Below are 23,705 nucleotides of genomic sequence, written 5' to 3' on the forward strand. Positions count from 1 at the left end.
GTCAAACTGAATGTGTTTGTATCACTAGAAACTTTTTACTGTTTGTAATGGGAAAAAATTGGGGTAAGTTGAAAAAAGGTCTATTGTTTTCTTCTTTTGCAGTGTTAATGTAAATATTTTCTTATCTTAAAAGTGCAGTTGTGTAGAAAAGAATTGCCATTAAATAACACAAAAGCACAAAGTACCATGTTGGCCATAGTTTGGTAGTAACATTAAAAACACTTCATATGTTGAAGTAGTCCATAAAAATTTTCAGAACACTGTTTAATTTTTAATGTTGATTAAAACATACTTCATTTTAAGCACTTAGGCGCAATCAGCATGTGCACCTGGAAATTTTGGTTCACCTTGCAGGGTAATTGTAATTTTACATGTTGTAAAATGTATTTGGCTACTCTGTTTCAGTAATGTGTCTGACAATGGTGAAACTTTATTGTCTTTTTTTAGGTTACCAGTTGTCTGCATGAGAATTTCTAACCTAAGTGAAAGGGAGATGTGGAAGGGAAATTATAAAAAAAAAATTAATGAATTTCACCTTATTTTTTTATTGTCTTCACTTTATTGTTGCACATATCATTCTCATTTTTTTCTATTTTTGATATTTTCATTACTTGCAACACTACTTTAAAGATAATAAAATCACACTACATATAAACTAAAATCCAGCTAAAGATTATAAATTGCTTCTACTTTAAAACAGTTTTCAAAGATTATCCTCTATCAAATGGTATATTTATTTCATCCAGGAATGCAAATTTCCATTAAAGACAAAGGTTAAAAAACACTTGGTAAGCAGTTTGTTTAAAATTTTTAACTTTCAGGGGTGCCTGGCTGGCTCAGTCAGTGGAGCTTGTAACTCTTGATCTCATGATCATGAGTTCAAGCCCCACACTGGGCCTACAGGTTACCTATAAATAAATGAATGAATGAATGAATGAATGAATGAATGAATGAATGAATAATAAATGAAGTTTATAACTTTCAAACTGAACATGTTGGTAACTGTATGATTTTATACTTACTTACATTATACCACCAGTTACAGCTGTAGTACTTGCTTTAATGCAAAAATTTCTATAAATCTTGAACAAATTAATTGTTGATATATTTTCTTGGCAATATAAACCAGAGAACAAGACAATTGTGATCTGGATGGACCTCTTTTACAAACAATATTTTAGTAATTATACAACTTTAAAAAATAGAAATTTTTTTTAAGATTTTATTTATTTGTCAGAGAGAGAGAAAGGGAGCACAAGCAGGGGGAGTGGCAGAGGGAGAAGCAGACTCCCCGCTGAGCAAGGAGCCCGATGTGGGGCTTGATCCCAGGACTCTGGAATCATGACCTGAGCCGTAGGCAGACACTTAACTGATTGAGCCACACAGGCATCCCTAAAAAACAGAATCTTTTTTATTTTTTTAGATTTTTATTTATTTATTTATTTACTTACTTGACAGAGAGAGACACAGCGAGAGAGGGAACACAAGCAGGGGGAGTGGGAGAGGGAGAAGCAGGCTTCTTGCTGAGCAGGGAGCCCAATGCGGGGCTCAATCCCAGGACCCTGGGATCATGACCTGAGCCGAAGGCAGACGCATAATGACTGAGCCACCCAGGTGCCCCTAAAAAATAGAATTTTAAAACATCTTCAATAAGTGATATAATTCGTACCTAGTGGAAGGTATAAGACCGAGCGAGGCTGGATTATTTCTTGAAGTCCCAGCTTATTTTTTGCTAGGACAATAATACAATTTAGTTGGATGCTAGAATTTATACAGTAATAAAAAAGAAACACTTTTTAAAGAGTCTCTTGGAGATGAAATAGGAAAGCTGAGTTTGATGTTGGGAAAGGAACTGAACTGAGCACATACGCTTGGCTTCCCTTAATAGACATGGAGAACCAGCTACGGTCCTCCCTAGAATTGTCATGAAGGTGACTTTTTGGTTTTTCTTCATCAGGTTTTATAACAATATACATTTCTTACTGACCCATCTGGTTTTGTTTGTTTGATTAGGTTTTTGGGCATTTTAGTTAGATCAGTGAAGACCAGTGTAATGGGAAGATTTTTGTTAATTTGTTCCTGCTTGACTTTTGTTTGGTGATTGTCCATTGGAGGCTCTGCCAATAGTGTAATTCATTAAGGGCGCCTGGGTGGCTCAGTTGGTTAAGCGACTGCCTTCGGCTCAGGTCATGATCCTGGAGTCCCGGGATCGAGTCCCGCATCGGGCTCCCTGCTCGGCGGGGAGTCTGCTTCTCCCTCTGACCCTCCTCCCTCTCATGCTCTCTGTCTCTTATTCTCTCTCTCTCTCAAATAAATAAATAAAATCTAAAAAAAAAAAAGAATAAACTGGATATGCCACCATACTGTGCTGAGTTTAAAATGTCAGGGTTTGGGGCACCTGGGTGGCTCAGTTGGCTAAGCATCTGTCTTTACCTCAGGTCATGGTCTCAGGGTCCTGGGATCGAGCCCCTGTGTCTGGCTTCACGCTCAGCAGGGAGTCTGCTTGTCCTCCTCCCTCTGCCCCTTACCCTGCTCATGGTCTCTCTGTCTCTCTCCCAAATAAATAACTAAAATCTTTTAAAAGAAAAATAAATAAATAAAATGTCAGGGTTTGATTTGAGCTTTTGCAATATATCCTGATATTATTAAAATAGCAGATTTCTCCTTCCCCATTTTTTAAATATATCTTTATAAAGTACCAACAGCTCCATCTTCAGAACAAGCAACTGATTTTGATACTTTATTTTCTTTCCAGATACAGTTTTGTTCTTTATCAGAAGTAGACCATTTTTTGTTCTGTAAAGGGCCAGATAGTAAATATTTGCAGCTTTGTGTGCCATAAGGATCTCTGTCACCACTACTCAACTCTGCCATTGTAGCACAAAGGCATCTATACACAATATGTAAACCAAGGATTATGGCTAGGTTGCAACAAAGCTTTATGAACATTGAAATTTTAATTTTCATGTAAATTGCTTTTTAAAAAAAAAACTTTTTAAAATCAAAAATGTAAAAACCATTCTTAACTTGCAGACTGTAGTTTGCTGATCCCTGTTTTCTATGCTCAGTTCTGGGTTATTGACACTACAGTAGAAACATATATCCAGGAACCTCTGCTCGCAGAGCTCATGCCACCAGTTGAAGGTTAGGATTTTTTTTTTTTTTTAAGATTTTATTTATTTGAGAGAGAGCAAGAGTGAGAGAGCACAAGTAGGGGGATGGCAAAGGGAGAGGGAGAAGCAGGCTCCCTGCTGAGTAGGAAGCCATCTGCGGGGCTTGATCCCAGAACCCTGGGATCACGACCTGAGCCGAAGACAGACACTTAACTGACTGAGCCACCCAGGCTCCCCAAAGGTTAGGATTCTTGAAGGGAAACAATGTACAGGCCCCTGGGTGAAATCATCCCTGTGTATTCCGGTATTTCCCTGCCATTCTCCATTACTGATCTGTGAGTTTTGTTTAAATGCTCAGTGCTACCTTGTAATCCTCCTCCTCTCATCTTTCTCTTCTCTTCTCCAAGGAGACCATGATAGTTTCTCTCCTCAATACTGCAGCCCATTCACCTCCCAAGCATATGTCCTGGCTTCTTAGCTTACCCGAAAAACGGAAGCCATCAAGCAGAATCTCTCATTTCCTGTCTCCAAACCAGCCATCTTAACTACATAGAATACCCATTCTTTCTACCTTCCCTTCTGTTGAAATGGAGGGAGGTCTCACCTTGAAGCTGTTATTAGCCTCAATATTCTCTTGGGCCTAATTTTTTGCTAATGTGGTCTCATCTGCTTGGCTTCTGTGAATTTCTCATAAATTCCATTTTGCTGGTTGACATTTCTTTTTGTTTTCAACTTTATTGTTGGTTATTCAGTGTGTCTTTTCTGTCTCTTTAAGGAATGTGATCTGTCCGTTGAAGTGCCTGTTGTGTCTCATCCAGTCTCCGTCACACCCTTTGTCTTGCAACACCTGTCTCTCTCGTGTGTTTTACTAAGTGTTGGCTCTGCGTGGATTTTACTAAGTGTTGGCTCTGCGTGGATTCTTGCCCTGGGCTTTCTTCTTTCATTCTGTACCTTATCTGAAGCTTCAGTTACTGCTTGCTGTAACCTAATGACTCCCAAAAGTGTACTTCCAGCCCATATTTTTCTCTTGTGCTTACTTAGTCACATGCCTTATTGGTCATCTTCAACCTCAAAACCACTCTTCCTCCTGTGTTGCTTTATCTCATTAGATGAAATCTCCATTCCCTCATTGCTCAAGTGAACATTTTGGGCATCATTCTGGAAACCCACTTAATCCTAATTGATTCAGCCTTCTGAATATCTCTCCATTCTCACTGCTAGTTCAGGGCACAGTGGTCTTTTGCCTGTTGCACCTTCTCCACACTGCATCCTTTAGTAATCTTTCTATAAAAGATAAATCTTCTTTACCAGCTTAAAACCCTGCAGTGACTACTCATTGCCCTCAAGAAAATGTAGAAACAAAGCCTATCATTTTGCTTGTCATTCCTTCCTCACTCTCACCCCAGCCTGGACTATGTCCATGTCCCCAAAGGAGTCATGCACTTTTTTCTCATAGCCTTGAAAAATGGTATCAGGGACACTTCTTTGTCTTCCTCAAGCCTGGGTTAGCTCTCCACTACTAGTGAATTGTAGTCACTTAATCTGTAACCTCAACTGTTCTGAAACCTCACAGGGCAGAAACTTTCTGAAGCCTTGCCCCCTGAATGGGCCGTAGTGTTTAGGAGGAGACATCTCATACCACTAGCTTAGTTAGGTAGATTGTCCCCTGTCTTTCTAGGTTAAAATCAACATTTTAGTCTCTATGTTAACACCTTCTGGATAATAGCCTGCTTCCATGATAACTGAAAGTTGTTCTCACTTAATGCCCAACACGATTGAGACTATCTGCTGTCCTCAGCAGAAACAAGATACTTAGAGAAACAGGTTGTGGGCAGCCCTATCTACTTTCTACCATCTATACTTTCATATAGGATCTCCTTCTCAAGCCCCGATATATTTTAGAATATCAGGAGAGCTCTAGTATACAGTGCAGACACCCCAGAAAGGAAGGGCCAGGAGAGAGCTCTTTCTGAATACCATTGAAATAGATGATGGATTTTTTTCCTGGTACAGGATTGGCAAAGTTTGCAAGCTGAAATTATTTGATGCCTGTAACTTGATAAACTTTTTTTAACCTCAAATACCGCATGGAAATAAGTGGTGATGGATGATGATGTATGTATACATAGACAGTAATTTAGAACATAAGCTGCAAATGTTTGATTTAAAACCTGTTAATATTTTGCTAGAGAGATGGTACAACACAGTGATATCAAGTATGGATAGTAGAGCTAGATTACTTGGGTTCAAATTCTACCTCCAACATTTATTAGCAGTGTGTGCCTTAGTTCTCTTATCTGTAAAATAGAATTAATTGTAATACCTACCTCATAAGATTGTGAGGATGATTAAGTGAGTTAATATGTGTAAAGCCCTAAGTATACACCAAACACTGTATAAGTTTTTTAAAACTAAGTAAGTTTGAAGAATGAAGGAGTTCAGGGAAGATTTTTATTTCGACTGCTCTAGAATCATTTTTTTCCCTCAAATGTAAGAAGTGTCAGATGCCAAAAGTTACCTTATGTGTTCTGACATTTGCCTCTGAAGGAACTGTTTGAAAAGAGCCACCTTCACTGAGATTCATGCTTTGAATTGGCATTTCATGATCTGTATAGTCCTACCTCTTGAAGTCATACCATTTAGCCTTGAACAGCTAGGGTAGGAATTTAATCTATGGCTACTAAAATGGAACACAGTTGGGTGCCCAGTCACATCTGGTCTCCTAAAGAGTGTTCTAGACAGCAGAGCTGTCTGCAGTCCTAGGATCAGGAGACCATAATGCACATCTTATCTGGGGAAAACTTAAAGTTGTGGTATAGACAGTTACTTTTTATTTCCAAACAACTGTAGTCATTCTAAACCTTCACAGATACCACTTAACTTGTAAATGTATTGCTTCTGAAGAGGGAAAAAAAAAATTAGATACTGTACTTTGGAAGTAAATGTTGGCACTGTTTAGAAATGGGGGTAGGTGTCTTAGTCTTAGATTCTTTCTAGAAGTTGAGCCTCAAGGATATTAGGGTCTGGAAAAGAAGTTGGTTTTCTGGGTTTTGTTTGGCAAGGAGGTGAGGGAAAAACACAGGAAAATCACATGCTCTTCTCTCATACTGTTCATTTAACTCTTGTTTTAAAAACTATTTTGAGTTTATCATGAAACTTTGAAAAACATTTGTCACTTTTATTTTCTAAGTGTTTTTCTTCCATACAGGAACTTTGCATTGATGGCGACTAATTTGTGTGTTTTTCTTTTTTTTCTTTTTTTCTTTTTGCATGCTGTCCCCTGTGTTGGAACTCTCAATAGAGAGTAAGTTGGTTCAATATTTGTTGGAAACCTAACTTTACTGCATGACTGTGAAATTAACCCTTTTTCTCTATTTTCTCTCCCGAAGAGTTCATGCAGTGTTGGACCCTTTGCAATCCACGAAACGCTATTTGCAGTTATGCAAACTGTCATTCTGTTTGGAAATGTGCTTTTTAATCTACTAATTAATCTAATTTGATTATGTTCTTCTGTATTTGATGACTGGCACACCTAAGATGTAAGTGAGATTGAGAAAAGACTGCCTCAACTGTAATAGCTCAAATGTTACCATTGTTTTCCAATAAAGTACACTTGTGAGATATGTGGAATTATAAACTGATTCCATTGAAGGTTGGTTCCATTGAATTATTAAAAATAATTCCCAAGTTTCACAATTATTAAAACATCTTTAGCCCCAACCCCCACGTAAGTACTTTCTAATATTCTATAAACATCATTCTGTGAAAGCAAACAGAACATTTGTTTATGGAGCAGTGGTTCTCAAATTTCTTTTCTGAAATCAAATTTTTAGCCCTAATATAAGCATATCTACTTTCTACTTTCTTCATTAATTATAGATAAGGAAATGGGAGGATATCAACATCTAACAGTGAACTCTGTGTGATAGGGCAGTCAAGTAAGAAATTTTATGTGAAATTCCCAATATATGTTTTGGATAGATATATATAGGCATGTATCTTATCACTTAGTAAGTACTATTGATAGGATTTAAGTATTTTGAAAAATAATAGAATTCTGTATGTGGAGTACTATAACATGTCTGCATTTTTGTTCATCTGTACTCTCATTATATATAATCAAAAGAAATTTCTACTTAGAAGAATCAGAGAAGTCTTAAAGAAAATAGCAGTTCAGATCTTGGCAGGAACATAAACTTTAGATATGTCAGCATGAGAAGAAAGGGCCTCCTGGAAATGACTGGCATGAGTCCACAGAAATGGGAGATGTCAGAAAGTTTATAGGAGAGAGAAAGAAGAAGTTAGTCTTGGCTGGGATGAAGGGAAGATCATACACATCTTCCCTTGCCATTGAGAAAAAAGGGCTGGCTACCAATTACAGGGTAAGTTTCCACGTAAGAGAAAATCCTTCCTCTTTAAGGAACTTTTTCTGCACATTAATTGAACAACTTTTTGTTCAGTCTTCAGCCTCTGATAAACTTTGAGCTTGGTTCTAATTGGTAATGCAAGACTATATAAAAATAGAGGCTTTATTCTCAAATGTTATATGTTCCAGATGGGAAGATTATATAAATACAGAAGAAGTTAAATAGCACCATCAAGCTCGTCCCACAACAGGTTCCATGTGGCTATATTCTAACATGGTCTAAGAAGCTTTTTGGCTGAGACTTGAGTGGTAAACTTTGTAGCACGTCACATGCTGTGTGTAAATAGAGGAAGTACGGTAGGAAATCAGGAGTGTGGTGAGATGTGTTCAGGGACAAAGACTATGTTGTCAGATAGTCCAAGATCAGTTTGGAGAGTTAGAACATTGTCTAAGCATTTGAGACATTATTTTGTAGACTATTCTATAGGCAGTGGAGGATTTTGTGTCTCTCAGAAGAATGATATCACAGTCTGATGATGAGAAAGAAGCATGAGTTGGCCTGCTGCCTGTTCTGTAAATAAAGTCATGTTGGGACACAGCTGTATTCGCTTGTTCGCATACTGTCTATGGCTGTGCTACAATGGCAGAGTAGTTGTGATAGACACTGTATGGCCTGCAAAGCCTAGAGTGTGTACTTACCTGGCCTCTTCCAGAAATCCAGACTTGAGGTCAGAAAGACCTGGTGCCTACAGTGATGGTATGGACAGATTTGGGAAAGGCCAAAAGAGAGCTGTTTGAGAGGTCTTGGGGCCTACTACGCTAGAGCACAGTGGGCCTGTTAAGGAGCAGAGCAGGCCTGTTAGGGTCACACTTTTGATGAAAAGCAAATCAGGAAGAAGTCTGGCTCTTTATCACTGCACATTTAGAATGCAGAAGGAAAATGCCTGGCAACAGAAGAAAGACAGATGGGAAATAATAAGAGGAAAGCAGTGGCAAGCTACAGAATGGCCAAGCTAATGAAAAAGCTACTACTTTTCATGATTAGGAGTTAATTGGTGGGAAGGAAACTGAAGGAGAAATTCTTGGGACATTGTCTTCTGTAGCTGTAAGCAAAGGATTTAGATTGAGAATAAAAGAGTAAAGATAGTAGAGGAGACCATACTGTAGAGAGCAAGAATCCAGAATAGAAAGCTTAGTCTTAAAGAGGAATAAAATTGGCTCTCCCTTATAGAAACGATTATTAGAAGGATGGCTATAAAGGAAATGAAAGTGGGGGGAAAGTCAGTGGCGTTTTATGTTGAATGACAGTAAAGTGGATGAGTAAGTTATCTCGTAATAGAGTGGATGGAACACAGTTGAAAGCCAGCATTAAGTTGTGACCCAACCTTCACTATGGAAACCTTGGACAAGTCACGGAATTTTCTGGTTCTCAGTTTCCTGAGAACCAGATAAAATGGGAGAATCGACTTAGGAATTCTAATGTTGATTTTACTATAGTGAAAGCTTAAAGTTGGAATCTTCAGGAAAAGAGGCAGGAGTTGAGACAAGATTAAAAGTAAATCAAAGAATTAGAGTGTTGTGCCTGGCAAACTAGGTTTGGAGGATGGGCAGAAAGCCCTGATGTGTCGTGTTTGCTATAATTCCTGAAGTGTAAATACCCCCACCATGGCTAATTTCAGGCTATCAACTACCTTACAAAATTCCTGAGTATTTAAAACAGTCGGCTTTCTAGGCAAGTACTGAGTCCAATCCACCACTGGACAGATTTGCCAGGTACCAATCAGTAAGAATGAGTACTAAATTAGATAACATGCATTTTTGCTAGAGTAGGTTTAGTGGAGTTCCTCAACAGTGTTCTAGGCCCTGAAGAGACAGCAAAAGGCCATTTAATATTGAGACAGTGGGCCAAGTTTTAAATCTAAGAGAAGCCAGGTTTTTAGGTGTGGTCAGGGAGGCGGGATGGAAGTTAATGATTCTGCATTGTGAATAAGATCAGTGTTGAAGAGATACTGCCTGGGGATCAGAGAGTATTAGAAAATCTAAAGTAGTCATAGTTCCTGCTTTTACACTTATAGTGCATCTTGAGCAAATAGGTAAAGTGTATTTTTTTCTAACTCGGACTCAAATATTAAACCTTAGTTATAATTCTAATCAGGAAAATCCTTCATTTCTAACATAAGAGAAAAAATGGAAGCTCATGTATAAATGCATAAAGGAAATTCAAGAATAAGATACATATTGAGAACAAACTCTTTAATTCTCAATTAGCAAAGTTTTGAGATTACTGTTTTAAACCATAGTTTTTATAGTCTGTTGTGATTATACATTGTCTCATAATATAATGGCTGACATTGGTCCTAAGAGTTCTTTCTTCTTTACCTAGAAATAAGTTCTCCAGTATGGTAATGAATTTCTTATAGAGATAGAACCTTAATGTTGGTCATTTTTCATAAGTATTTTAATGAGATGCATTACTTAAAAATATTAGCTTTCCTTAAAATTTTTTACCTTATAAAACTTTTTTAACTAGTAGATTAATATTGGAACCAAGTATAAAACCCATCAAAAGAAATGGAGACTAATAGCCATCAATGATTTTTTTTTTAGAAATCACTAAAATTAAGATGTAGATTTGTATCCTGAATTTATTTTAGGTACAGTCACCGTTATCCCAGATCATTTAAAATTACATTTGGGGCAGTTTTAATAAATACTATATCTCATACCAAAAGAATTTTTGAACAGCTGACATATTGAGAAATATAGGAGTCTTTAATTAGCCCAACATGTCAGAATGTTCTTATACTTTAAGGTAGCTGTCAGCAAAGTCATCTTCTGATTAACTCAGTGCCAGTCTTCCAAAGAGCTGAGGGCTGGTGAGGCTATCAGTAGGTAATTCCTTGCCCTAAATTTCATATAAAATGGATTTCAGTTTAACCACATTAAGCTATGGCATCATTGACAACATTAGGTGTGCCAGCCATTATGGCCAAAGTTTCTTTACCAAGTGATGCTGCATGGAATAGCTAATTGTTGAACTTCAGCAGAAGTTGGATAACAGTTCAAACGTACTCTTGTATCACAGAGTCCAATGAAAAGCAAGTGAGATTGTTTTTCCGCTTGGCTGCCAATCGCTGTGCCTCTGATTCCTGTATTCCCTTCCTATTTCGGTTTTGAATTGATCATAAAGGTCAATATTTCCTCCTTTTTCTCTCCCTTTCCCCATTTATCCACTATAGGTATTCAGCATGTTTTTGGAGACTCTAGTGGATTTCATACAAGTCCACAAAGATGACCTTCAAGACTGGTTGTTTGTACTGCTGACGCAACTATTAAAAAAAATGGGTGCTGATTTGCTTGGATCTGTTCAGGCAAAAGTTCAGAAAGCCCTTGATGTTACCAGGTAATATTTTCTTCAGATACTTCAAGTTTATCCAGTAGTAATCAGGAATGTTTAGTTTCTTTGTTTAGATTTCTGAATCCTTCTGATTCATTTAGGCTGCATGGGCTTCATTTGAAAATTGTTAATGATGCCCATTCACATGGGTATATCTAATGCAGCACTGGTCCTTAAATCAAACACTGCCTTTCTTTTCTAAAACAATCATGAACACTGGTTGAGTAATTCAAAGGCAGTATTTTATCTTAACTAGGATATTCAAAGTAGAGTTGAAGATCTTATTCAGTCTAATGTTAACATAAAAAATATTTCCTAAATTTAGAAAGAATGTTTTATTATAGCACTTAAATATTCAGAATCTTTTTTCAGAAGATTTTGAACCAGTGATATATTTCTGCTTTCTTGTGTAGATTGTTGAGGTGAATTATTTCAAATACCCACTTACTAGGTTGAAGTGAGTCTAGAATTCAGATATTAGGTCTGGGGAAATATCTCTGATAATGTTCAACTTTTTTTCTTTTACTTTTTTATTTTAAAGATTTTTTTATTCATTTATTTTAGAGAGAGTGCAAGTGGGGGGAGGGGCAGAGGATGAGGGAGAGAGAGAGGGAATCAAGCAGATTCCCCTCTAAGCAGGGGAGCCCCATGTGGGCCTCAGTCTCACGATCCTGAGATCATGACCTGAGCTGAAATCAAGAGTTGGACCCTTAACTGACTAAGGCACCCAAGTGCCCCAGAACTTTTTTTCTGATTAAATCCATACTTGAGGGAAGATAGACCCATTATTTGCTGTAGTGTTGTTTTTAACGCCCGTTAGGATATAGATTCAGATGTTCACATTGTTCTGGGAATAACTTGTATGCTGTACTATATAGACTATACTATTTAGAGATACGACTTCATGCATGCTCTTTGAATGACATACTGTGTTTTGGTATTCAGCATAATCTTCTGTTTAGTTTGCTAAATGTTTACTTGATAAATTTTTGTTTTGCTTTGTTCTTTCCTTATTTCAGAGAATCTTTTCCAAATGATCTTCAATTTAATATTCTAATGAGATTTACTGTTGATCAAACCCAAACACCAAGCTTGAAGGTAAAAAATTGAAGTCTTTTGAAGACATTGTAAGGAATTGAAGTATTTTATTAATAAAGTTATGTTGATATTTGTATTTCTGTCCAATGAGAAGCTGTTCCATCAGTGGATTTTGTTTTTATAAACTTTCAGACAGTCAAGCCAGCACTTCGGGACCAGCTTCACTCTTTTTGGAGCTCCAAGGTTTTTTTGTTTTTGTTTTAATCTTCATTATTTCTTTTCTTAACTCTCTTTAAAAACTCTGCCGTGTTTCAGAGAATGTTTGTATGCATCTGATTTCAACTACTAACCTCTGTAAGCCCTTTAAGCATGCACAGATTTTATTTCAAATGTTACTCAGTTGCCAGTCTATGTCTTGGAGAAGCTTCCTGGGGATTTCCATTTAGAAAGCAGCACAAGTATGGCCATCTAACTCTAAGCTGGTAATGCAGACTTGCTCTATAAAGTCTTATCTCATTTTATGTTTGTGATTTCCCAACACTTATTTTTTTAGTTTAGAAGTTTGAATAGGTATTTTGGGCAAAATGTTAGTTTTGCCTATGTCTTTATTTTAGTAAACAAAAATTTTTAAGTTTAATCTCCCTACTATTCTCCAGTTCTCCTTAACTGAAATAGTCACTTTTTGCAATGTGATATTTCTAATGTGTGCATAAAATTTAGAATCAGGATTAACTTTCTCAATTATTAGCACACGTTTTTTAATTTATGTGAAAACGAGATGGATTCCAATTTGTGACTTAAAATGATTACTAGGTTTAACATAAAAGAAAATATAATTTAATGGAAAAGCCCCTGAATTCTTTACTAGAGATGTTTTCTTAGTGAGTTTTATTAAATGAGATTAAAGTCAGGGAAATAACAAGCATATGTGCATTTACAAGCCTTACATTTTTCTGCTCTCTTCTGCACGAAATATATTTCTACAAGCATTATTGCCCATGATTGATTTTCCTTTAAGATTCTGAATATGATTTTGCCTTAAAAATCACAATTATGTTTCTTACCAGGGTTGATTTACACTCAACATAATGTTAATTTCTCAGAGCTGCTTTGTGAAAGGGATTCCATCTATTTTGATTTTAAAATGTGACCTACAGAAGGAGAATCATATACTTGATTTTACTGATAAATGTTTTGAACTCATTCTTTGTCCTAGCCATTGTGTGAGGCAGTCCAAGGAATATAAAATTTATAATTTTTTATCATTATAATGCACAATAAATTGTAATAAGGGTTATGATTTAGGTACCAGGGGTAGGTAGGTATTCAAGTGCTGTTGAAAATGTACGTAGAGCTATTTCATGGGCTAGTGGAAAAGGAGGTCTAAACCATTAGCTTAAGAAATAAGGGTGAGGGCGCCTGGGTGGCTCAGATGGTTAAGCGTCTGCCTTCGGTTCAGGTCATGATCCCAGGGTCCTGGGATCAAGTCCCGCATCGGGCTCCCTGCTCCTTGGGAGCCTGCTTCTCCCTCTACCTCTCTCTCTCTGTCTCATGAATAAATAAATAAAATCTTAAAAAAAAAAATAAGGGTGATAGGGGAGTTCAGGGAGAGAATAAAGTTGTTGAATGCCTAGAGAAAAAGACAGTGGGAAACAGACAAATTAAAATTAGCTTTCCTATTGGAAAATGGGACTGGAATTACAGACTGTTTCTCTAAAAGCTATATATTTAAATGGCTTTTATATTTTATATATACATGCAGTACATATTATATAAACATACACATAGGCAAAGCTACAGAGGAAAATCACTCTTCAACTTCAATTGATATTTTAGGATAACAAGGAAAAGTTAAATTGGAGCCATACCTATACCAAAAATGAATAATTTTCAGATGGGTGACAGATTAAGATTAAAAAACTGTTCTGAACAGGTTATAGAAAAAAACAACTTGAGTGTGAGATCTATAAAGTTCTTTATTGAAAAAAATGTGTCTTTCAGATAAAGGAGAAAATTTTATATAAAATTTTATCTCTCACAGTCGTGGTTAAATGTCAGAAAAGAAGCAATAGAATGGGGGAAATGGCAATACAGAGTGATTTTGAGTAAGTAATATTTAAAAAAAACAATTTTGGTGACTTCTTTTTCTGGGTTTCACAGATCTGTTGTAAAGTTATGCACATTTAAGTAGCAAGATAATTTTTCCTTCTCTGAAGAATACGTTTGTGTTATTAAAATTACAGACTATGTATATAAACTTGTGAAATACTCTACTTAAATCTAAACTTCCAAATGATTATTATGTGTGTATTGTGATTATTTTGCTGAGTGGCATAGTAAACACACCTGCTCTGTGAAACCCTTTAAAATTTTATGTGCCTCTGTAAATTGCCAAGACACTGCACTAGTCGAATCTCACATAGCACAAATAAGTGCATTCAAATATTGATGGTGGCAAATTGAAAACAAACTACATTGATGTTCATCCTTTGATTTACTATTGCCACCTTTCAATTATTCACACTGATAAAAGGTGACACGGCTTTAAGAATCCAGAATGTTAGGTGCTGCTTTACTTTATTGGGCCTGCTACTGCAAAATTAACCATAAGTCTCTTTTCCTCTCCACGGCACATTTTACCTGAGATGGCTGATAGGTTAACTCAGTTTTTTTCAATACATCTCTTAAAGTTATAGTTCTTAAAATTTATTCATTTTGAAATGAATGTAATCTGATCACTTTTTTCTTTTTAAAAAAAAATTTTTTTTTTTTAAGATTTTATTTATTTATTTATTTGACAGAGAGAGACACAGCAAGAGAGGGAACACAAGCAGGGGGAGAGGGAGAGGGAGAAGCAGGCTTCCCGCGGAGCAGGGAGCCCGATGTGGGGCTCGATCCCAGGACCCTGGGATCATGACCTGAGCCGAAGGCAGACGCTTAACGACTGAGCCTCCCAGGCGCCCCTAAAAATTTTTTTTTAAGATTTATTTATTTTAGAGAGAAAGAGCATGCCCAAGAGAGGGGGGAGAGGGAAAGAGAGAGGGAGAGAAGCAGACTCCCTGCTGAGTGCAGAGCTTGATCCCACGGGCCCCGAGACCATGACCTGAGCCAAAATCAAGAGTCGGACGCTTAACTGACTGAGCCCCCAAGCACCCCCTTTTTCTTTTATAAACTGGAGCAGAAGGAGGAAAATGTACAAGAGTCAGAACCTTATTTTAATCCTTCACTTCCTATATATTGACTTGGCACAGTACTTCCAAAGGACCTTATTTGGGTTGAGTGAGACAAGTGGCATCTTAAGATCAATAACAAGGGAAGAAAGATCATTCTTAATCTTTGGCAATATTTTTTCAAAGTTGCTGTTTTAATTATACATGTAAACCTTCCAAATCAGCAAATCTGTATTTAATACATGTTCAGCATATGTTGTATCCAAGGACTGTACACTATGCCAGGTGCCATTTCTAAACTGCACTAGCAGAGTCCTTTAGAACCATTATTTACAAATCCTAGAATGTTAGAAGATGTGACAGTTGTTCTCAACCTGTTTTTCTGCTCCAACACACCTGGGAGAAAGGAGGTAATTTAACAGTGGATAACAAAGGAGATAATTTAACTCTAAGGATAACAAAGGCTGAGCATAAGGAAGAAGCATGTGTGCTTTGCCCCACCTCCTGCTGATTTTGAAGCCTGCATTCGACCACACACCTACCTAGCATGCACCCAAGCATCAGGAATTACAAATAAGTGTTGTATTTTCTCCAGTGGTACTTCTGTAAAAATTTTTTGTGACACTTCTTTTGAAAGGTAGTAGTTCTAGCAATTGATGGACCTATTAAGGAACATGATCTCGTTGGGTGAATGTTACTGTATGTTTGGGAGAAAACCTGTATTGCCCACCTCAATTACTTACTTGGTTTATGATACCTTATTTCCAGAATACTTTTGGTTCATTTCCACAAAAGCCAAATTACACTTAATTTATAAAGATGGGCTCCTAGGGAAATCTAGACAGGTCAGCTGTAAGCTCTGAAGGCAGGCTCAAGGAAAAGGGTCTAATCTTGTCAAGAGAGTCTTCAGCAGTTGTTCAGACACAGGGAATGAAACACCTGGGACTTAAAAGTTCTGCATATGTGAAAACAAAAATCCACATTACCATGTATTTGTACCTCAGGTATGTAGATGGTTATATAATTTCTTTGTTGTTGTTGATGGTGTTTCATTTTGTATTGGTCGAAAAAATAATCACCTAATTGTTTCTGAAGTATTGTCCGTATCCCTCAGTGACCATCTGATTGTCCTCTCTCATTGTGCTTACCTCTGTAGGTGAAGGTTGCTATCCTTAAATACATAGAAACTCTGGCCAAACAGATGGATCCAGGAGATTTTATAAATTCCAGTGAAACTCGTCTGGCAGTGTCTCGGGTTATCACTTGGACAACAGAACCCAAAAGTTCTGATGTTCGGAAGGTATGTTTTAATTTAAGGTTTAGAAGGTAAATTAGATAAGCAAGTCAGTCGTTTTGGATTGCCAATGAAGGGAACTAATATTTCAGGACATTACCAGTTAGCATTGAGTTATTTACCTAGTGACATGAAGACTTTTTTTTTTTAATCTTTTATATTTTAAATTTTATCCATTTAATATGAGTATAATATAAAAAATAACTGTCCTGGGGCACCTGGGTGGCTCAGTTGGTTAAGAGTCTGACTCTTGGTTTCAGCTTAGGTCATGATCTCATGGGTCATGAGATTAAGCCCCAAGTTGGGCTCTGCGCTCAGCGGGGACTCTGCTTGAAGATTCTGTACCTCTGTCCTTCCCCCTACCCACACGCATGCTCGCTCTCTCTCAAATAACTCTTTTTGGGGCGCCTGGGTGGCTCAGTCGTTAAGCGTCTGCCTTCAGCTCAGGTCATGATCCCAGGGTCCTGGGATCGAGCCCCGCATCAGGCTCTCTGCTCGGCCAGGAGCCTGCTTCTCCCTCTCCCACTCCCCCTGCTTGTGTTCCCTCTCTAGCTGTCTCTCTCTCTCTCTCTCTCTGTCGAATAAATAAAATAAAATCTTTAAAAAAAAAAAAAAAGAAAACTCTTTTTTTTTTTTTTTTTTAAATAAACCTAAAAATAACTGTCCTGGTGCGCCTGGGTGGTTCAATTGGTTAAGCATCCAATTCTTGATCTCAGTTCAGGTCATGATCTCAGGGTTATGAGATTGAGCCCTGCGTTTTGCTCTGTGCTGGGTGTGGAACCTGCTTAAGATTCTCTCTCTTCCTCTCCCTCTGCCCCTCCCCCCCCAAAATAAATAAATAAATAAATAAATAAATAATAACTGTCCTTGTCACAATCCTCCCCACCTCTAATCTTGTAACCATTCAAAATATAGTCAACCCTTGTTAATATCCAAAATATGTAAAGAATTTATACATCTCAACATCCAAAAAAACAAATAATCCAACTGAAAAATGGGTAGAAGACATGAACAGACATTTCTCCAAAGAAGACATACAGATGGCCAACAGACACATGAAAAGATGCTCCACATCACTCATCATCAGGGAAATGCAAATTAAAACGACAATGAATTATCACCTCACATCTACCAGAATGTCTAAAGTCAAAAACACAGAAAACAAGTGCTGGCAAGGATGTGGAGAAAAGGGAACCCTCTTGAATGGTTGGTGGGAATGTAAATTGGTGCAGCCACTGTGGAAAACAGTGTGGAGGTTTCTCAAAAGTTAAAAACAGGGGGCACCTGGGTGGCTCAGTTGTTAAGCGTCTGCCTTCGACTCAGGTCATGATCTGAGGGTCCTGGGATCGAGCCCCACATCGGGCTCCCTGCTCAGTGGGAAGCCTGCTTCTCCCTCTTCCACTCCCCCTGTTTGTGTTCCTGCTCTCATTATCTCTCACTATCTCTCTCTCTGTAGATAAATAAAATCTTTAAAAAAAAAAAATTAAAAACAGAATTACCCTATGATCCAGGAATTGCAATTTGGGGTATTTACCCAAAAAATACAAGAACACTAATTCAAAGGGATACATGCACCCCTACGTTTATAGCAGCATTATTTGTAATAGTCAAACTATGGAAGCAGACCAAGTGTCCACTGATAGATGAATGGATAAAAAAGAGGTGCTATATATATACACATATATATAAATATATAATGGAATATTATTCAGCCATAACAAAGAATGAAGTCTTGCCATTTGAACAACATGGATAGAGCTAGACAGTGTAATACTAAGCAAAGTTAAGTCAGGAAATGACAAATACCATATGATCTCACTCATGTGGAATTTAAGAAACAAATTGGGGGAAAAGAGACAAACCAAGAAACAGACTTTTAATTATAGAAAACAAACTGATGGTTACCAGATGGGAGGTGGGTGAGGGGATGGGGGAAATAGGGGATGGCGATTAAAGAGTACACTTAACATGATCAACAAAAAAAATGAAAAAAAAACAAAACAAAACCAAAAAACAAAATATAGTTGACCATTGAACAACACAGATTTGAACTGTGTTGGTCCACTTACATGCAGATTTTTTTTATAGTATAGTAATATAAATGTATTTTCCTTATGATTTTCTTAACATCTTTTCTCTAGTTTATTTTAAGAATACAGTATATAATACATATAGCATACAAAAGGTATGTTAATCAGCTGTTTATATTACCACTAAGGGTTCTGGTCAAGAGCAGAGATTTGACTGTGCGGGAGGTTGGTGCCCCTAACCTCTGTGTTGTTCAAGGGTCAACTGCAGTCTAAATCTTTCCCCTTGCAGGTACAATGTATTTCAAGTAGGAATTTACAGTTATTTCTTGATTAACTCATTTTAGGCATTATCTACTGATCTATTGATAAATTTAGCCAGTATGTAGCTTTCTATCTACCTTTGTACATAAGAACTTAGCTTTAGGGACGCCTGGGTAGCTCAGTCAAATGAGCATCTGCCTTTGGCTCGGGTTGTAATCCCAGGGTCCTGGGATCGAGCCCCACATCGGGCTCCTTGCTTGGTGGGGAGCCTGCTTCTCCCTCTGCCTGCCGCTCCCCCTGCTTGTTGCTCGTGCTCTCTCTCTCGGACAAAAAAAAAAAAAAAAAAAAACTTAGCTTTACCCATCCTATTCCCACATCCTTTCCTATATCTTTCCCCATAATCTTCAAAATACTGAGGAATAAACCATTGGTAATCAATACAAAAGATTTACTTTTGACTGTGGAAGTGTTCACTCCTATGCCAAGTGGTTTATTGCTACCTCCTTTCTTAAACTTTGTTGTGGTGTAAATAATTTGCCTTGCTTTTCATTTGCCTGGGGTTTTTTTTTTTAATGTTATTTAACTGTCTGTTCATATTTTCAACATCTCTGTAACATGCTTATGGGTGACATTTTCCATATGCTCAAAAACATAAGTTAGTTATTTCATGGGGAGCTCCTTTCTAGGCCTTCTGTTCTCTTCATCATCTTCCTGAGACCTCTCTTCACCCCTAACTTTTCATTTCTCACATCCTATATGTAGCTCTGTTTACTCTCTTTCTTTGTGAGTCATTTTCTTCAATATTTGCTGCAAAGAAGCACATAGAATATACATTTTATGACCTTTATTTCTAATGGTGAACACTTTACCCAACAGAAGCAGAATATACATTCTTCTCAAGTGTACATGGAACAGTCTCCAGGATAAGACCATATGCTAGGCAATGAAACAAACCTCTCAGTAGTTTTCTTAAGAGGACAAAAATAATACAAAGTATGTTCTCTGACCACAGTGGAATGAAATTAGAAATTAATAACAGGGAAATTTGGGGGGCTCACAAATACATGGAAATTAAACAACTTATTCCTAAATCACCAGTGGATCGAAGAAGAAATCAAAAGTGAAATCAAAATACCATGAGGTGAATGAAATGAAGACGTGACATACCAGAACTTAAAGGATGCAGCTAGAGCAGTGCTTAGAGTGAAATTTATAGCAGTTAATGCTATAATAATAAAGAAGAAAGATCTCAAATTAGTAACCTTAACCACTACCTTATGACACTGGAAAAAGAACAAACTAACCCTAAAGTAAGCAGAAAGATGTAATCAAGATTACAGCACAAATTGGGGTGCCTGGCTCGGCTGGTAGAGCATGTGACCCTTGATCTTAGGGTCATGAGTCCATGTTGGGCATGGAGCCCGCTTAAAAAAAAAAAAGATTAAAACACAATAAAGCAGAAAAACAATAATCAGTGAAACTAAAAGCTGGTTTTTTGAAAAATCAACAAAATTGGCAAACTTTTAACTAGATTGACCAAGAAGAAAAGAGACTAAAATTACTAGAATTAGAAATGGAAGAGGGAATATGACCAACCTTACAGAAATAAAAATTGTAAAGGAATACTATGAATAATTATGTCAGTAATTTAGATGAAACGAACAAATCCCTAGAAAGATGTAGACTACCAAAACTGACTCAAGAAGAAATAGATGTTGATAGAACAAGTAAAGAGATTGACTTAGTAATCAAAAAACTACCCATGAAGAGAAGCCAGGCTCAGATGGCTTCACTGGCGAATTCCACCAAACAAATTACTACCAATTCTTTAGAAACTCTTCCAAAAAACAGAAGAAGGAACACTTTCTAACTCATTGTGTGAGGGCAGTAGTACCTTGATACCAAAACCAGATAAAGACCACACACACACACACACACAAAAAAACCCTACAGCCCGATAACTTCTACGAATATGGATGCAATTTAATCCTCGACAAAATATTAGCAAACTAAATCCTGCAACATATAAAAGAGAATTATACACCATGACCAAGTAAATGGGATTTATTCCAGGAAAGCAGGGTTAAATTAACATCTGAAAGTCTAGTAATATAATACACCATATCAATCAAAAGACAAAAAAACACATGATTGTATCAATAGAAAAGGCACCTGATGGTGCTCCTGGCTGGCTCAGTCAGTGGAGCATATGACTCTCCATATAAGGGTTGTAAGTTCGAGCCCCATATTGGGTGTGGAGATTACTTAAAAATAATACCTTGAGAAAAAAAGAAAAGGCATCTGGCAAAATCTTAACGTCCTCTCGGGATTTAACAAAAAATAAATAAATACATAAAAACTAACAATGGAAGGAATTTTCTCAACCCAGTAGAGGGCACCTGCAAATATTCACAGCTAAACTCATACTTAATGGTGAAAGACTGGGTGCTTCTTCCTTAAAATTAGCAAGACAAGTATGCTGTCACTATTTCTATTCAACATACACTATACAATTCAGTATATACTATGCATTACACTATACTCTGGTCTAAGTGTGCAATATGGTAATGGTATGTCTAAAAATGTACAATTCAACAGTTTCTATATCTGTTCAACTAGGGGTTCTAGCCAGGACAGTTAGGAAAAAATAAATAAAAGGCATCTAGACTGTAAAGAAGAAGTAAAACTATTTCCATTTGCAAGTGATATGATCTTGTATAGAGAAAATCCTAAGGAATCACTAAATAACTATTAGAACTAGTAAATTCATCAAGTTTGCATGATATAAAACAGTATACAGAAATCAGTTATATTCTAAACCCTTGCAGTGAGCAATCCAAAAATGAAATTAGGAAAAGAATTTCATTTACAATAGCATCAAAAAGATTAAAATCTATAGGAATACATTTGACAAAAGAAGTGCAAAAAAATTTTTTTTTTTTAAAGATTTTATTTATTTATTTGAGAGAGAGAGAGAATGGGAGACAGAGAGCATGAGAGGGAAGAGGGTCAGAGGGAGAAGCAGACTCCCCGCCAAGCAGGGAGCCCGATGCGGGACTCGATCCCGGGACTCCAGGATCATGACCTGAGCCGAAGGCAGTCGCTTAACCAACTGAGCCACCAGGCGCCCCAGAAGTGCAAAATTTATATAGAAACTACAAAATAGTTTTGAAAGAAATTAATGATTTAAATAAACTGAAAAACATTCATGTTCATGGATGGGAAGATTTAATATTGTTAAGTTGGCAATACTGCCCAAAGTGATCCACAGGTGAGATGTAATGCCTATCAAAATCCCAGAAATTTGTAGAAATTTACAAGCTGATTCCAAATTCATATGGAATTGCAAGGGTTCCATTATAGCCAAAACAATCTTGAAAAAGAACAAAGTAAGAGGACTTCACACTTCCTGATTTTAAAACCTAGTTTAGGTTTTGAAACCTCAGAAATACTGCAGATTCAGTTCCAGACTACTGCAGTAAAGCCTAGTCACATGAATATTTTCATTTCCCATTGTATATGAAAGTTATCTTTGCACTATGCTGTGGTCTGTAAGTGTGCAATAGCATTATGTCTAAAAAAATGTACATACCTTAATTTAAAAATACTGCCAAAAAATGCTAACCATCACCTAAGAATTCAGAGTCTTAATCTTTTGGCAGGTGGAGGGTCTTGTCTCAGTGTTTACTGATCAGGGTGGTGGTTGCCAAAGGTTGGGGTGGCTGTGGCAGTTTCTTGAAAGAAAGCAGCAGTGGTGGAAAAACAGTATGGAGATTTCTCAAACAGAAATAGAAATACCGTAGACACTACTGGGTATTACCCAAGGAAAATGAAAATGGTAATTTGAAAAGATATTTGCACCCCTGTATTTATTGCAGCATTATTTGCAGAATTATTTACAATAGCCAAGATATGGAAGCAATTCAAGTGTCTCTTGATAGATGAATGGATAAAGATTAGGTATTCATATACGGTGACTGTTAGCAGCCATAAAAAAGGAGGAGATGTTGACATTTGCAACAGCATGGATGGGCCTGAAGGATATTATGCTGAGTGAGATAAGTCAGATTGAAAAAGACAAATACCATGTGATTTCACTTACATGGAATCTAAAAAACAAAACAAATGAATAAACAAAAAGCAGAATCAGACCATAAATACAGAAAACAAACTGATGGTTGCCAGAGAGAAAGGGATGGGGGATAGGGAAAATGGGTGAAGGAGAATGGAAAATACAGGCTCCCAGTTATGGAATGAATAGGTCACGGTTATAAGAGGCACAGCAAAGGAAATGTAATCAGTGATATTGTAATGGTGTATGTTGACAGATGGTAGCTACACTTGTGGTGAGCATAGCATAACAAGTTAAATCATCATGTTGTACACGTGAAACCAATGTGACATTGTGTGTCAACTCTACTCAAGTTTTAAAAATTGTTTTTAAATAATTCAAAATAAAAATCATTTCGAATTCATTTGAAGAAATAAGACAAAAATGGGGCACCTGGGTGGCTCAGTCATTAAATGTCTGCCTTCGGCTCGGGTCGTGATCCCAGGGTCTTTGGGATTGAGCCCTGCATCAGGCTCCCTGCTCTGTTGGAAGCCTGCTTCTCCCTCTTCCACTCCCCCTACTTGTGTTCCTTCTCTCGCTGTCTCTCTCTCTGTCAAATAAATAAATAAAATATTTAAAAAGAAGAAGAAGACAAAAATGAAGTTTGCTGCATCAACTCTTCCTTTTACAATTTCTCTGTAGTATGAGATGCTGTTTAATAGCATTTTACCCATAGAGTTTCTTTCAAAATTGGAGTCAGTCCTCTCAAACCCTGCTGCGGCTTTACCAACTAGTTTATGTAATATTCTAAATCCTTTGTTGTTATTTCAACAGTCTTCACAACTATCCACCAGGAATAGATTGCATCTCAAACAACACTTTCTTTGCTCATCCGTAAGAAACAACTCATCTCTTCCAGTTTTGTCATGAGATAGCAGCAATTCAGTCACATCTTCAGGCTTCACTTCTAATTCTCTTGCTAATT

General features: G+C 37.1%; 1 protein-coding gene across 31 annotated transcripts in view; it reads left to right on the top strand.

Annotated features, from left to right (window-relative positions):
- CLASP2 (cytoplasmic linker associated protein 2) overlaps nucleotides 1-23,705 on the top strand; it is a 184,055-nt gene that overhangs the window by 130,775 nt on the left and 29,575 nt on the right. For 12 of the 31 annotated variants that reach the window (XM_034991290.1, XM_034991348.1, XM_034991307.1 and 9 more), the window contains 5 exons: nucleotides 6,415-6,417; nucleotides 10,719-10,882; nucleotides 11,896-11,974; nucleotides 12,107-12,157; nucleotides 16,241-16,384. In XM_034991290.1, the coding sequence (XP_034847181.1) occupies nucleotides 6,415-6,417; nucleotides 10,719-10,882; nucleotides 11,896-11,974; nucleotides 12,107-12,157; nucleotides 16,241-16,384 (441 nt within the window). The remainder of the gene's footprint in view (nucleotides 1-6,414; nucleotides 6,418-10,718; nucleotides 10,883-11,895; nucleotides 11,975-12,106; nucleotides 12,158-16,240; nucleotides 16,385-23,705) is intronic. The other 19 variants (XM_034991494.1, XM_034991342.1, XM_034991368.1 and 16 more) reach the window with 3 other exon arrangements.

This window comes from Mirounga leonina, unplaced genomic scaffold, assembly GCF_011800145.1.
Source record: "Mirounga leonina isolate KUSES-001 unplaced genomic scaffold, KU_Mleo_1.0 Mir_115, whole genome shotgun sequence".
NCBI classification, from domain to species: domain Eukaryota; kingdom Metazoa; phylum Chordata; class Mammalia; order Carnivora; family Phocidae; genus Mirounga; species Mirounga leonina.